We start from the raw sequence: 13645 nt of genomic DNA, 5'->3' as shown, positions 1-13645 counted from the left end.
GTTTGGGAATCCCATTTCAGCAAAACCATCCACTATTGACTGCACGTTGCCCAGAGTCACTACCCTTGCTATCACCAGGTCTTTCATTGTCCTGGCAAATTGGATCACAGCAGCCCCCACAGTAGATTTGCCCACTCCAAATTGATTCCCGACTGACCGGTAGCTGTCTGGCGTTGCAAGCTTCCACAGGGCTATCGCCACTCGCTTCTCAACTGTGAGGGCTGCTCTCATCTTGGTATCCTGGCGTTTCAGGGCAGGGGAAAGCAAGTCACAAAGTTCCATGAAAGTGCCCTTACGCATGCGAAAGTTTCGCAGCCACTGGGAATCGTCCCATACCTGCAGCACGATGCGGTCCCACCAGTCTGTGCTTGTTTCCCGGGCCCAGAATCGCCGTTCCACGGTATCAACCTGCCCCAGTAACACCATGATTTCCACATTGCTGGGGCCTGTGCCTTGTGAGAGGTCTATGGCCATGTCAATTTCCTCATCACTCTCGTCGCCGTGCTGCAATCGCCTCCTCGCCTGGTCCGGGTTTCGCCTTGGCATGTTCTGGCTCTGCATATACTCCAGGACAATGCGCGTGATGTTCATAGTGCTCATAATTGCCGCGGTGATCTGAGCGGTCTCCATGATCCCAGTGCTAGCTATGGCGCCTGGTCAGAAAAAAGGCGCGAAAGTAGTATCTGATGGACCAGGAGAAGGAGGGCGGGAGGGAGGGAGGGAGGGAGGGCCGAGTGACGACATGGCGTACAGGTACAGGAACAGGGAGAAACACAAACAACTGTCACACAGAATGGTGCCCCCAAAGATTAAACTGGAAACCCTGGGCTTAGCAGGCCGTTGATTTCACGGAGGAAGGGGAAGCAAATGAACACAGAACAAATCTATTTTTTACATCTTAAGGTGGCAGCCGACGCTGCAGCATGAGTGACAGCCATACCAATACGACGACGATGGGTACCAATCATAAAATACCATCATCTGCCAAAAGGCAAGGGGCTGCTGCTGTGTAGCAATGCAGCCCCACGTCTGCCAGCCCCACGTCCGCCAGCACCCAGCATCGCCCTCGGCCTCTTCTGGGTGCTTAGCAGACAATACTGGGCAATTGGCAGAAAATAGTATATTATGACTGGTAACCGTCATCATCAAAACAGTAGCATGTCTGCCCAGGTGGCCATGATTGACAGCCATACCAGTATGACGACGACGGGTACCAGTCACAATATACCATCGCCTGGAAGGGGCTGGTGCAATGCAGCACTACGGCTGCCAGCCCCACGGCTATCACTCATGCTACACTGTCTACCGCCAAAAGGCAGTTAGCAGCTGCTGCTGTGTTGCAATGCAGTCCCACGTCTGCCGGCACCCAGAGGACATATGGTGACGGTGAGCTCAGCTGAGCTGAGCAGGCTCCATGCTTGCCGTGGTATGTTGTCTGCACAGGTAACCCAGGTAAAAAGGCGCGAATCTATTGTCTGCCGTTGCTGTGACTAGGGGGGAGGGGCCTGACGACATGTACCCAGAACCGCCCGCGACACTGTTTTGCATCATCCGGGCATTGGGATCTCAACCCAGAATTCAAAGAAAAGGCGTGAAAGGCGCTTCTCGGCTCGAGCTGTGGCGCAAACGTAGTATCTGACGGCCTAGGGGAAGGAGGGAGGGGGGCCGAGTGACGACATGGCGTACAGGCACAGGGAATTAAAATAAAGAACGGTGGCTGTGCATCAGGGAGAGACACAAACAACTGTCACAGACTGGTCCCCCCCAAAGATTAAACTGAAAACCCTGGGTTTAGCAGGCCGTTGATTTGACGGAGGGAGGGGGAAGCAAATGAATACAGAGAAAATCTATTTTTTTACATCTTAAGACGACGGTGCAGCGTGACTGATAGCCCTCGGCATCTTTCTGGGTGCTTGGCAGCAAATACGGGGCGGTGTATGACGATGGTCTTCAGGCCTATTGCACAAGCTGCTGCTCAGGGAAGACTCTGCTAACGTGCGATGACCCGACTTGTAATAGGCCGGCTAACAGTCATAATACACCATTTACTGCCAAAAGGCAAGCCCCACGGCTGCCAGCACCCAGATCGCCGATGAAGGCTACCAGTCTACTGCACCGTCTACCGCCAAAAGGCAGTTAGCAGCTGCTGCTGTGTAGCAATGCAGTCCCACGTCTGCCGGCACCAAGAGGACATATGGTGACGGTGAGCTCAGCTGTGCTGAGCGGGCTCCATGTTGTCTGCACAGGTAACCCAGGTAACCCAGATAAAAAGGCGCGAATCTATTGTCTGCCGTTGCTGTGACGGGGGAGGGAGGGGCCTGACGACATGTACCCAGAACCGCCCGCGACACTGTTTTGCATCATCCGGGCATTGGGATCTCAACCCAGAATTCCAAGGGGCGGCGGAGACTGCGGGAACTGTGGGATAGCTGTGGGATAGCTACCCATAGTGCAATGCTCCGGAAGTCGACGCTAGCCTCGTACTGTGGACGCGGTCTGCCGACTAGAGCACCTAGAGCATTTTATTGTGTGGACATACACAATCGGCTGTATACAACCGATTTCAATAAAACCGGCTTCTATAAATTCGAACTAATTTCGTAGTGTAGACATACCCTAAGGCTCAGAGCAGCTGTACAACTTCTCTAAGGTTACACAGGAAGAATGCCGCAGAGCCAGGAATTGCCTGACTGGTTGATGTTTGTACAGCACTTTGAAGCTGTACAGCTGGATTGTTTTTTTTAATCTGGACAATTCTTTTGCGCCTGGAATCAGTCGAGAGCATGATGTAGGTCATTTAGATGTTTTAAGTATGTGCCTGTGCCTGCAAATCTAGTATTTATATGTGGATTCAATTTCTATAATTTAGACAACTAATTTTGAATGCAAAATTGCTCCTTTATTATCTGCAAATAGTAGATGATGGATAAATCTCTCTCCAATGCCCTCTTGGATGAAGATTGATGCAAAGAAATCACGTAACTCTTTTGCAGCATCTTGGTCTTCCTTAATCGCTCTCTTTACTCTCTGGCAGTCCAGCAGGCCTATTGATTCCCTCATATTCAGTGATTCATTGTCACTGTAAATTTTCCATTCTTGTATCAGTGGGATCAAACTGCAACAGCACAAAAGAACACTGAAAAGTGTTTTGCTGTGCTTCAGAAATGAAAGCAAAATTGAATCTGAAAAGGTAATATGTAAATCGAGTGATGCATCTTACACATGCATAAGATAATCTGAGTTACTACACTGCGTATATCTGATGTCGCTGAAGATATAACACATAAGAACGGCCACACTGGGACAGACCAAAGGTCCATCTAGCCCAGTATCCTGTCTTCCAACAGTGGCCAATGGCATGTGCCCCAGCGGAAATGAACAGAACAGGTAATCATCAAGTGATCCATGCCCTATTCCCAGCTTCTGGCAAACAGAGGCTAGGGCTACCATCCCTGCCCATCCTGGCTAATAGCCATTGATGGACCTATCCTCCATGAATTTATCTAGTTCTTTTTTGAACCCTGTTATAGTTTGGCCTTCACAACATCCTCTGGCAAAGAGTTCCACTGATTGACTGTGCATTGTGTGAAGAAATACTTCCTTTTGTTCATTTTAAACCTACTGCCTATTAATTTCATTTGATGACCCCTAGTTCTTGTGTTACGAGAAGCAGTAAATAACACTTCCTTATTTACTTTCTCCACACCAGTCCTGATTTTATAGACTTCTTATTGTGCTCTGTTTTTAACATTTTATTGTTGCTGTTTTCAAATGATCGCAAAGAGCTCACTTTAAACTGGTAAAAACCTTTGAGCAAATTTCATGTGAAAAAACTTCCTGTTTTTTTTTTTTGGAAGATGTATTAAAACACTGTCCAAAGTACAGTGACACTCAGCTATGCCAGTTTACACCAGCAAAGGATCTTGCCCTTTGTAATTTTCCATCCTATTAGTAACATAGTGCTGAGATCTTAAATTACAAGAAGCAATGACTTGCATATGATGTCAGACGGGATTTTTTTTAAGCACCTAAGTGAATTAGGAGCACAAGTCTCTTGACAATATTTTTTTTTGTGAAGACCAAAAATAACACTGATGGGCTGATGTATCCTGCATACAAAAGATGAGGTGACATTTCCGGTATCTTAGAATGGTTCAAGTTGCTGGCTGGAATCCTGCAATTAAAGTTGCTTCTATGAGATGCATAGTTTTGAAGGCAGCATGCTTTCCACCCTCCCACCCCCTTAAATAGCATAAAAGGTAGTGGATTGTTGTTGATAAGTCTATCTGATTGGAGTGTGCATGGATAGCTCCCATTAGTGTTAAAGGGAGTTTTATGAATGCACTTACAGGAATCCAGGGCCGGCGCTTCCATTAGGCGACCCTAGGCAGTCGCCTAGGGTGGCAGAATTTGGGGGGCGGCATTTTGCCACCCTGGCGGAAATTCTGCGGCGGGGGGGTGGGATCCTTCCGCTCTGGGTCTTCGGCGGAAATTCGGTGGCAGGTCCTTCACTCACTCCGGGACCCGCCGCCGAATGCTCAGAGGAGGAGCGCTGCCGCCTAGGGCGGCAAAAACCCTGGCGCCACTCCTGCCAGAATCTAATCTCATTCTAAACTGGAGTAACACCTTTGACTTGAAAGAATTACTCTGGATTTGCACCAATTTAAATGTGATCTGGCCAGTAGACTTCTATAACTGAAACCTACAGTGTAGCTTCTGAGAGTACAAATGATTCAAGAATGAGAAATCCTTTCTTGTTCTTCTAGATCACTTTGGTGATTTCCTAAAAACCCCTGTTGGGCATTTCCCCCTCCCTACAGATGGCATTTCCCTTGAAGAGAAAGGAATGTTTCTTTCCTCCTGTACTTACTACAGACGCCTTGCTAATGTTTTCCAATCTCTAATAACTTTCTTTTGTCTCTCAGGTGTATGTGTTCTTTCGTAAAGTAACAATACTTCATTTTGTGTTTTGCAGTTGTTCAGTGAAAAAATTAGTGGAGCAGAAGGAACAAAACTAGATGAAGAATTTCAAGAGATGGAAAGGGTAAGGAAGCCAACATAAGCTCTTCAAGGTTACACCACTGATGAAATATTTTTTTTCATTCATTCCTTAGCATAAACAAAATATGTAATCCAAAAAATAAGTATGTAAAAAAAATCCATAGCTATTATATGATCCAGTCCTGTCCTCCTTGAAGTCCATAAGGGACAAATTCTTCTTACAGTAACACAAGAATATTGAACTCAATGAAATCACACTCTTGTAACTGAGAGAAGAATTTGACCCTGAAAGTTTTGTCTATGACTTAATCAGGAACAACATTGGGCTCTAAGAACTTAATTTGTTAGCATGAACAGTAAAGTATTTGTGTGGCAGATATAATCTCGGTAGAAGTGCAAGAATTTAAAAACGATAAGAATTGCCCACTGTGTAAGCACTGCAGTATGGCAGTTGGAACAATGTTACTCTCAGCTTTTTTTTGTTCCTGCTTTCTGGTTCTCAGTCCTTCACTCTGGGTCTTTGTCAGATATATTTGTTACATATATTACGGACCCCTCTCCATGGGCATAGTTTAACTTCTATATTTGGGGAGCAGCTCCAGTCAGGCCAATGGAGCCGTGGGGGGCAATGGGGGGGGAATGGGCAAATTCTGCGCCTGTCTGAAGCTTGCAATTTTTTTGCGGGGGGGGGGGGAGGGCAAACAGCCCTCTGCCCCTCCTCCCCCATAACTCTTTCTGAGATTTTGTTGTTGGCGGATTAAGAAAAATGTTCTGCATAACTTGTTTTTTTGTTTTTCAACACACTTATTTTGTATCTATAAACATGTTTAAGCTTCAATTTTCTTTGGTTCCAAAATAATCATCTGTTTTACAAGAAGAAAACACTGTGAGTCATAGAATAGAAAAGAGAAGAGATAGTAGTATACAGTATTTGAGATACTATTGACTGGAGATGCAATATGGGCTCATGCAATGAAGTACACAGAACATAGGACTCGGAGGTAGGAATTCCTGAATCTGCTTCCCAGGTAGATGGTTGATATAGTAGTGACAAGAGGGCGGGGGAGGAAATTGTGATTCCAAAATGTAGAAGTGTTATTCATGAAGAATAACTCCAAGCCCTGACACATCTACACTTCGATGATGGCAACTGGGCTTACTCAACGCTACACTCAACTTCATTTCTTTTCAGCATCAATAATGAAAGCTTTGGCACCACAAAAATTAAAATGATAATGTTTTGTACTGATTTTAATTAACATTCCTTAGTTTGCCAGAATAATACATTGTATCTAGTCAGAGGATAAAGACTCAATAAAGGATTGTGGAATTTAATGTCCTGTTACATTTCTCTTCCAGAAAATTGATGTCACCAGCAAAGCTGTAGCAGAGCTTCTGTCAAAATCCACAGAGTATCTTCAGCCAAATCCGGGTAAACTGAACTCCTACAGTTTCTCTGTCATACTTAGCCTATGAGTTGAACTTGAACAAGGGGATATACTGAACCCCTGTGGGTTGCTAATATTTTTAGGGAATATGAAACATATCAGTGAAACGTAAGGATATCTCTCTCTCTCTCCCTTTTTCAATGACTTCATCTCCTTTTCTGAGGACTCCTAGGTTTCCATAACAGACATTGGGAAGCTCATTTACAGGATTTTTCAAATTTCAGTTTGAGAACAGAGAAAGGAGGGACATTGATGCTGGTCATTGGCTTGATTTAATGTGATCAAGACACAGGGCATTAAGAGACTGATCCACTGTCCACTCAGTTCAATGGAAAGACCTCCATTGTCTTCATTAGAACAGAGGCTGATCCTGGATTCCTTATGCAATGACTTCAGTGAGATATCTACCCAGCATGGGTGCATTATGAGACTCATGGCCAGAGGGAGATTTCAATAGATTTCCCTGAGTAAGGAGTGTAGGATTAGGCCTTATCAAAGCTTAATGGTTGTCTGGGAGGCTCCAGATGAAGCCAGAGACCATGGCTGTTAATCTGATGAATGTCCAGCACAAGTCCACTCTTGTATTATGAGGCTATTGTGTGACGAAAATTAAGAGTGGAGTGGGAAAAACTCTTTAAAAATAATTGTCTGCTTTTGACACTGCATGCACAGAACGTCGACGAAATCAGCATTATTCAGCATTAGAGCAGTTCTAAAACATTAATTCACGGTGTCTTGGCCAGTGGAGCTGAGCAGATACTCCAGGGGAAAGTAGTTCTGAACGTTGGGGGTGGGGAGGGATAGCTCAGAGGTTTGAGCGTTGGCCTGCTAAACCCAGGGTTGAGAGTTCAATCCTTGAGGGGGCCATTTAGGGATCTGGGGCAAAAATCTGTCTGGGGATTGGTCCTGCTTTGAGCAGGGGGTTGGACTAGATGACCTCCTGAGGTCCCTTCCAACCCTGATATTCTATGTTTCTATGTTAACTGAAATAAGACCATGAAGTTGACTTTGGCAGCATTCATATCCCTTTTGTGTTTGCTTTCTGTAAAAATTCTAGTAAAGGAGTTTACTAGTCGGAATCTTCCTGGGAATAGTGAATATTAGTATATATCTACTGAAGGTGATTATGGAACTCTTCAGTGCAAGTATTCACACCATAAACCTATAAGAGCTAAGCTTATCCAATCAGGGAACGGAACAGTATCATATGACCCATATGAAAACATCACTCACATTTTGATTAATGAGCATTTTGTTGCGGGAATTCAATAATCTACAGACCAACTGTCACCCACTGAAATTATTTGTCAAATAATTTAAAGTAATTTAGCATGATTTTCTGTAATTGGTATAAATGGATGCTTTTTTCATACGGTTTGTAATACTTCTAAGCATACAGAGCCAAACTGGGAATGCTGAACACTATGTCGAAGATCAGGGGACAAGTTAAAACCACAGGATATTCCCAGACAGAAGGGCTATTAGGGGATTGTATGCTACGGTATGGCAGAGAACTTGGGGAGGATTCTACATTTGGTGAGTTTGTATAGCTCCCCTCTGCATGTCTCAGCATATGTTGTACGTGGAGTAACACTACTTATGTATATGTGATTATTGCTTACAAGATGGAAGCCTACATGCCTAACATATAGTGATTAAATATTGATAGATACAATATATGACGCCTTTAAGCATTTTTTGTTCCATCATATTATAGGTAGTGCTGGCAGTATGGCCTATTGCCTGATAATTCCCGTTATAAGACTTTGTGTTCAGTTGCTTGTAACTTTTCCAAAGTTCAACCATTTGGGCTGAAATTTTTCAGACTGTCTGCTTCCGGCTGATTTTGGTAAATTTCAGACAAACCAGTTCAGTCATTTCTGAGAACGAAGCTGGGTGGAAATATGTTCTGCCCATGTTAAAAAATCATAGTAACCTTTTCCGTGAAATGCTGTAGGGCTCTCGTGCTTTGGAGCAAGGACCTGGAATTTGGCAGGGTGGTAGCCTTTGTTTCAGGGTTGTGACTCTCGCCATCCCCAGGAAAATCCAACCTACGTTTGGCCAAGTTATCAGGCTTTGAAAAATTGCAGTTTGCACATGCTCAGTAGAGAACTGCTGAGCGTGCTCAAGCCTCTGGCAGCACCTAGGGCTGACCAGTCTGCACATGTACCATCCCCACAGAGCAACTGAGCCTGCTCCATTCCCTCACAGCTTCTACATGTGAACAGACTGCACATGCAGTACAGAGTGTCTGAGCATATTCCAACCCAGGGCTACGGGGGCTTAGAAGGAGTTTCCTTGTAATGGCTGCTCCAGGCTGGGGTGGGGCTGGGCATTGGAACTGAGAGCAGATAGCAAGTCTCTGCTGTGGTCTGTGACCACTTCCCTGCTGGTGCCCATGCAGTGTGAAGGGGGAAGCTGGTATTACATTATGTACGTTTGTATCTGTAGTGCCGCATAAGAAGGTCTTGCTGAAAGAGCAACAGCAAGATAGGCACTGGAGACTTAGGACTCAAGATAAGGCTTAGCTTTCCAGGCTGTGAGACATGTTGTGGAGGACACCGTTATTCTCTTGGAGTTTGTTTATTCTCTCAGGAATGAGTGAGTGGTGCAATGCCAGTCACGAGCTGTGTATATTTGTGCATTTGCAGGTGCCATGGGGATACAAATTGGAACCAGGGCCAGGGGAAAAGAAATGTCAAACAAAATGTTTTGCATGGGCACACTTGAGTATGTTCTGCGTGCTTAACAAATAATCAGTTACACTACTAACATGCTTAGTTTTTTTTTTAATCCATATTAAAACATTTTTTTAACAATATCAGCTTTGGCCAAAACCTGGGACAAATGAAAAGTCATTGTGATGAATCTGAGATACTGTGAAATTACATTTTTGAGCTAAAAGATATTAATATTTTGGGGCATTTTGAACCCAAATTAGCCAATTTGGTTTCCAGTTTGTAAAATGTAAAAGATCACTTACTGTCTTCATGTTGTTCTGTCTGCACATCTCTTGCCCTGAAAACAAGAGTTCTCAGACTTGCAGGTACTAATTGTGACACTTATTGCAACCGCACACAGTATCTTTGGGGGAACATATTGTATTAAGGTTATGAATGGTTTATGTATCCCTGTGGGCCAAGGATTCTATGCGATTCTGGGGGGAGAGTGGCACTTAGCTTCTCCAGGAACTGAAAACAGTGGGGGGGTGATTTGAGTGACTCACCTTAGTTGTAAACATGTCCAGAGAGGCACCACCTGCTGGGAATGCTTGCATATACTGGGTTTTCCAGAGACCAACAAACAAAGAAAAGGCTTTTGGCATAAAAAGGCTGCATTTAAACTGGCTCGGGATCTTCTTTCTGATCCAACAAATGGACAGCACCTTCTCTGTCCAGGGAGGCTCCAACCCTTGTGGGAGGGTTGGAAAGACTTTGGCCTACTAGGGCTTCATAAGACTGATTGGTGACCTCTGGTAAGTTTTTAGCATGTGTTAAAGGAACTTTTCTTGTTTTCAATGTTTTCTCTGTAATGCTTTTACCTTAAGAATAAATATGCTTGCTTAGAAAGAACTGTGTGGTACCTTGTAACACCTAGCAATACACTTTTCATAGCGCTCCGAGAGAAAGCAAGGTGCAGGCACTGGCCTTTAGGCAGATTGGCTTGCTGGGGGTATCACAGTGTACAACAGGGAGCTGTGCAGCCTCCAATCCCCCGAGAGGAGGGAGAGGGAAGCGGGTCTCCACCCAAGACAGGTGATAGATGGGAACTTGAAACCCTAAGTGGGACCCTTGAGGGGGAATACCAAGTGCAGTTGCCCTAAAACTGTGACACTAGTCATGTTAAAGTGACATATGGTATCTTTTGGCCTTGTGATATTTCTGGGGCCCTACCACCTGGAGAAGCAGCTACAGAAGAGACTGTGTATCCCATTTTGAATAATCCAAGAATGGAGACAATAATGCAAGCCAACAATAGTTTTCTTGGAGGGGTAGTGGATAAAGATGGAAAACATTAGGACAAAATTCTTTCTAGTTCTGGAAACTCTAGGAGAAGAGGGCAAGAGTATAGTCTTATATTCTGCATTCTACATCTTAAAGGGCCTGCAGTCAACATTTTTAAGAGTTACCTAATAAAAAAATGTCTCCTCTTTTTACATAAAGTGCTATCTACTGTGTATAAATATTATGTTCTTCCCTGTAGGCAATGCACTGCTGGATGTTGGTGAAAGCATGAAGCAGATGGCAGAGGTGAAGGACTCTCTCGATATTAACGTCAAGCAAAACTTCATTGATCCTCTACAGTTATTACAGGACAAAGACTTAAAAGAGATTGGGGTGAGTTTTTGAGGTTAAAAATTAGCCCTATGACATTGAAAATATATGAATAAACAAAGTCATTAGAAACCTAATCCACAGGAACTTTTTATGCAGTATATTCCGCCATCAAATTTTAAGCAGAACTCTCCTGTGAAATCAGTGATGAAATCTACTTAAAAACTAGTGTCAGGATATATAGGTCATGGGCACACCTATTTTACTTTATTTACAATATAATAAAGTTGAATACAGTAAAGGACAGTGTAGCAGGGTGGTTACCCACTCCGGCCCTGACAGGGTAGAAGCCAGCCCTGGGAGAGGGTGAGGGGCTAGGAGAAAAAGCCCAAGCTGATTGGGGAAGGAGCTACACCTGGGCCACGCCCCAATCAGGGCAGCTGGGCCTTATAAGAAGGCCAGGGCAGCTAGAAGCTGAGCGGAGTCTCTCCTCTAGTGTTGGAGGGAGACTGGCCTGGCTGCAGGGGAGTAAGAAGGTACCTGGGAGTGAAGCAGGGCTGGGGAGGAGCCGGGGAGTTCCAGTCTGGTGACTCCCCAGGCTGCAGGGCCTGGTTCCAGGCCCATAGAGGTACTGGGTGGTAGAAGAAGGCAGCAGGCCAAAGCCCCTTGCTTGTGATGAGTGGATTTTATACTGCAGTCAGCCCCAGTGGGCGGGGGCTAGCTAAGCACTGGCAGTAGCCCAGACTGAGGTGAGGTGGGGGTAGTGGGTGGGGGCTCCCTCGGGAAGGGAGACCCACAGAGATTGTGGGGGTATTGCCAGGAGGCAGCACCCCAGAGAAAATGGGCACTGGAGTCTGGGAGGGACACGGGGGCCAAGCTGTGGCGGATCACCGGCATGCAGAGGGTGCTCCGGGCTGGAAATCGAGCTAATTCCCTGAGAGACCAGCAGGAGGCACCGCAGGGGTGAGTCTGCACGCTTACAGACAGTAAAGAAAATGAATATTAATATTTTCTGTTGCTTATTTTAATATAACATTTCATTAATTGTTATTAGCATGTTGGGTGCCAATTATTTCAGTTTAGTTCTGGTTGATTTTGAGTTGCCTGCCTCTGGCTCTCCCATGCTGGAGTTAGCTCTAAAAAGGAGTCAAATAATATTACTAATATAGGCTGTTTAGGGCAACAACAGTGAGACACATATGAGACCAAAGAGCAGCACGACAAATAACATGAACCATTGTGGCAAAAAATAGGAAGCTGGGGAATTAATTTTTAGCCTTCAGAAGAAAGTTTTTCATTGCATTTGCTTATGATAGAACAACTGTCCGGAAAGCCAGGCACAGTTTAAAACTGGGCCTCTAGATTCCTATAGACTTGGGTAATAAGAAAGTTAAAACCCTGATGAAACACAGAAATTGAAGTTATATTTACTTATACAAAAATGGATTTAGAAACCTGTGCCCAAATTAAAGAGCAGAGAGACAGTAATCTCTCAATGGCTGCAGATTTCTCATGTGCTGGATGACTCTATTCTCAGTTATTGAGTTCTGAATTGATGAAAAGAGAAAAAAACCATGTAACGTGTTTTAATAAGCACCGTGTGCAGTTGCTTTCACTCCATTTTGAGAGTTTGTCAAGTGCAGGATTTTTGGGGGCTGGAAAGCTTTGTGCAATTTGCTCATTCTCAGATTAATACCTGACAAAGAATTCAGGAACGAAGGGGTTAGTTGGAGTTCTGCTCCTGTAATGGGAGCAGAAAATAGCCCTTTAAATTTTAGCTGTCACGCTACAAATAATACAACCGCTAGAACTGAATTACCGCCAGACTGTAAAGGAAAAGCACATTTCGTCTGGATCCTGCTTCTAATTTAGACAATCTGCAGCTTTTGCATGTTTAGCAAAGTTCATGAGGTGGATGTCTTGTATAGCAAATTTAGGTAGCCAATTCTCAAAATGTTCCTAGATGGTGCTTCTTGATGTCTGTACCATTTTACATTTCATATATGAATAATTGTATCCATAATGAAAACCTACTTACAATCTCAACATGCTTGTTTGGGTTTGTCTCCATTTGATCTAATGGGAAACATTTTTCTCTAATTTAGCATCATCTGAAGAAGCTAGAAGGCCGTCGTTTGGATTATGATTATAAAAAGAAGCGTTTAGGGAAGATCCCAGATGAAGAAGTTAAACAAGCAGTAGAAAAATTTGAAGAGTCAAAGGAGCTGGCAGAAAGAAGCATGTTCAACTTTTTAGAAAATGATGTAAGTCTGTTGTGCTGCTGCGAGTCCTGCAGCGCGCACAGAAGGGAGAGTGTGTATGTGTGATAGGACAAATCCTCTCCTCTCCTTCCCAGATGTGCAAGGACTAAAAAGTAGAGCAGCAGCTATGGATCTGTGGCTCAGAAAGGGATGTGCTGCAGAGCCATGTAAGGGTACTCCACAACCCTGCCCTATGGAGCAGCACACTGGGGCTGTGAATGTGGAAAGTTTGTGGGAGGGAGGAAACTGCCAGGGTCATGACCCCCATGCTCACAACTAGGCAAAGCCCATGTGCAGGGGCACATGCACTGCTACAGACAGCTGGCAGTAACAGCAGTCATGGAGTAGCTGAGCTCATACTGAGTATCTTGCTGCTGATTTAGAAGGGAGGATTCTGTCCCCACCAGCCCCATGCATGTCCCCTGCACAAAATTTGTTCATCTGGGCCTTACTCAGGGTCAGAGTTTGCTTAGCATGCAGGTATACCATCAAACTATGTCTAAATTAATGTAGCAGCTGTGGCCATTTAGGTTAGTGTTTGAACCATAGTGGGAGGCACTGGCAGGAATGTCTATATATGTATTGAAATGTAGATGTGAAGTAACATTAGGGTTACCATACGTCCGGATTTTCTTGGACATGTCCGGCTTTTTGGTCGTCA

General features: G+C 44.5%; 1 protein-coding gene across 5 annotated transcripts in view; it reads left to right on the top strand.

The window, feature by feature from the left end:
- SH3GL3 (SH3 domain containing GRB2 like 3, endophilin A3) overlaps positions 1 to 13645 on the top strand; it is an 88183-nt gene that overhangs the window by 62274 nt on the left and 12264 nt on the right. For 4 of the 5 annotated variants that reach the window (XM_005307235.5, XM_042845693.2, XM_065559349.1 and 1 more), the window contains 5 exons: positions 4976 to 5044; positions 6361 to 6433; positions 7842 to 7985; positions 10653 to 10786; positions 12829 to 12987. In XM_005307235.5, the coding sequence (XP_005307292.1) occupies positions 4976 to 5044; positions 6361 to 6433; positions 7842 to 7985; positions 10653 to 10786; positions 12829 to 12987 (579 nt within the window). The remainder of the gene's footprint in view (positions 1 to 4975; positions 5045 to 6360; positions 6434 to 7841; positions 7986 to 10652; positions 10787 to 12828; positions 12988 to 13645) is intronic. The other variant, XM_065559351.1, reaches the window with a different exon arrangement.

This window comes from Chrysemys picta, chromosome 10 (assembly GCF_011386835.1).
Source record: "Chrysemys picta bellii isolate R12L10 chromosome 10, ASM1138683v2, whole genome shotgun sequence".
In the NCBI taxonomy this organism is placed as follows: domain Eukaryota; kingdom Metazoa; phylum Chordata; order Testudines; family Emydidae; genus Chrysemys; species Chrysemys picta.
The sequence above is the reverse complement of the archived record's forward strand: the minus strand, read 5'-3'. Positions and strand labels throughout refer to the sequence as shown.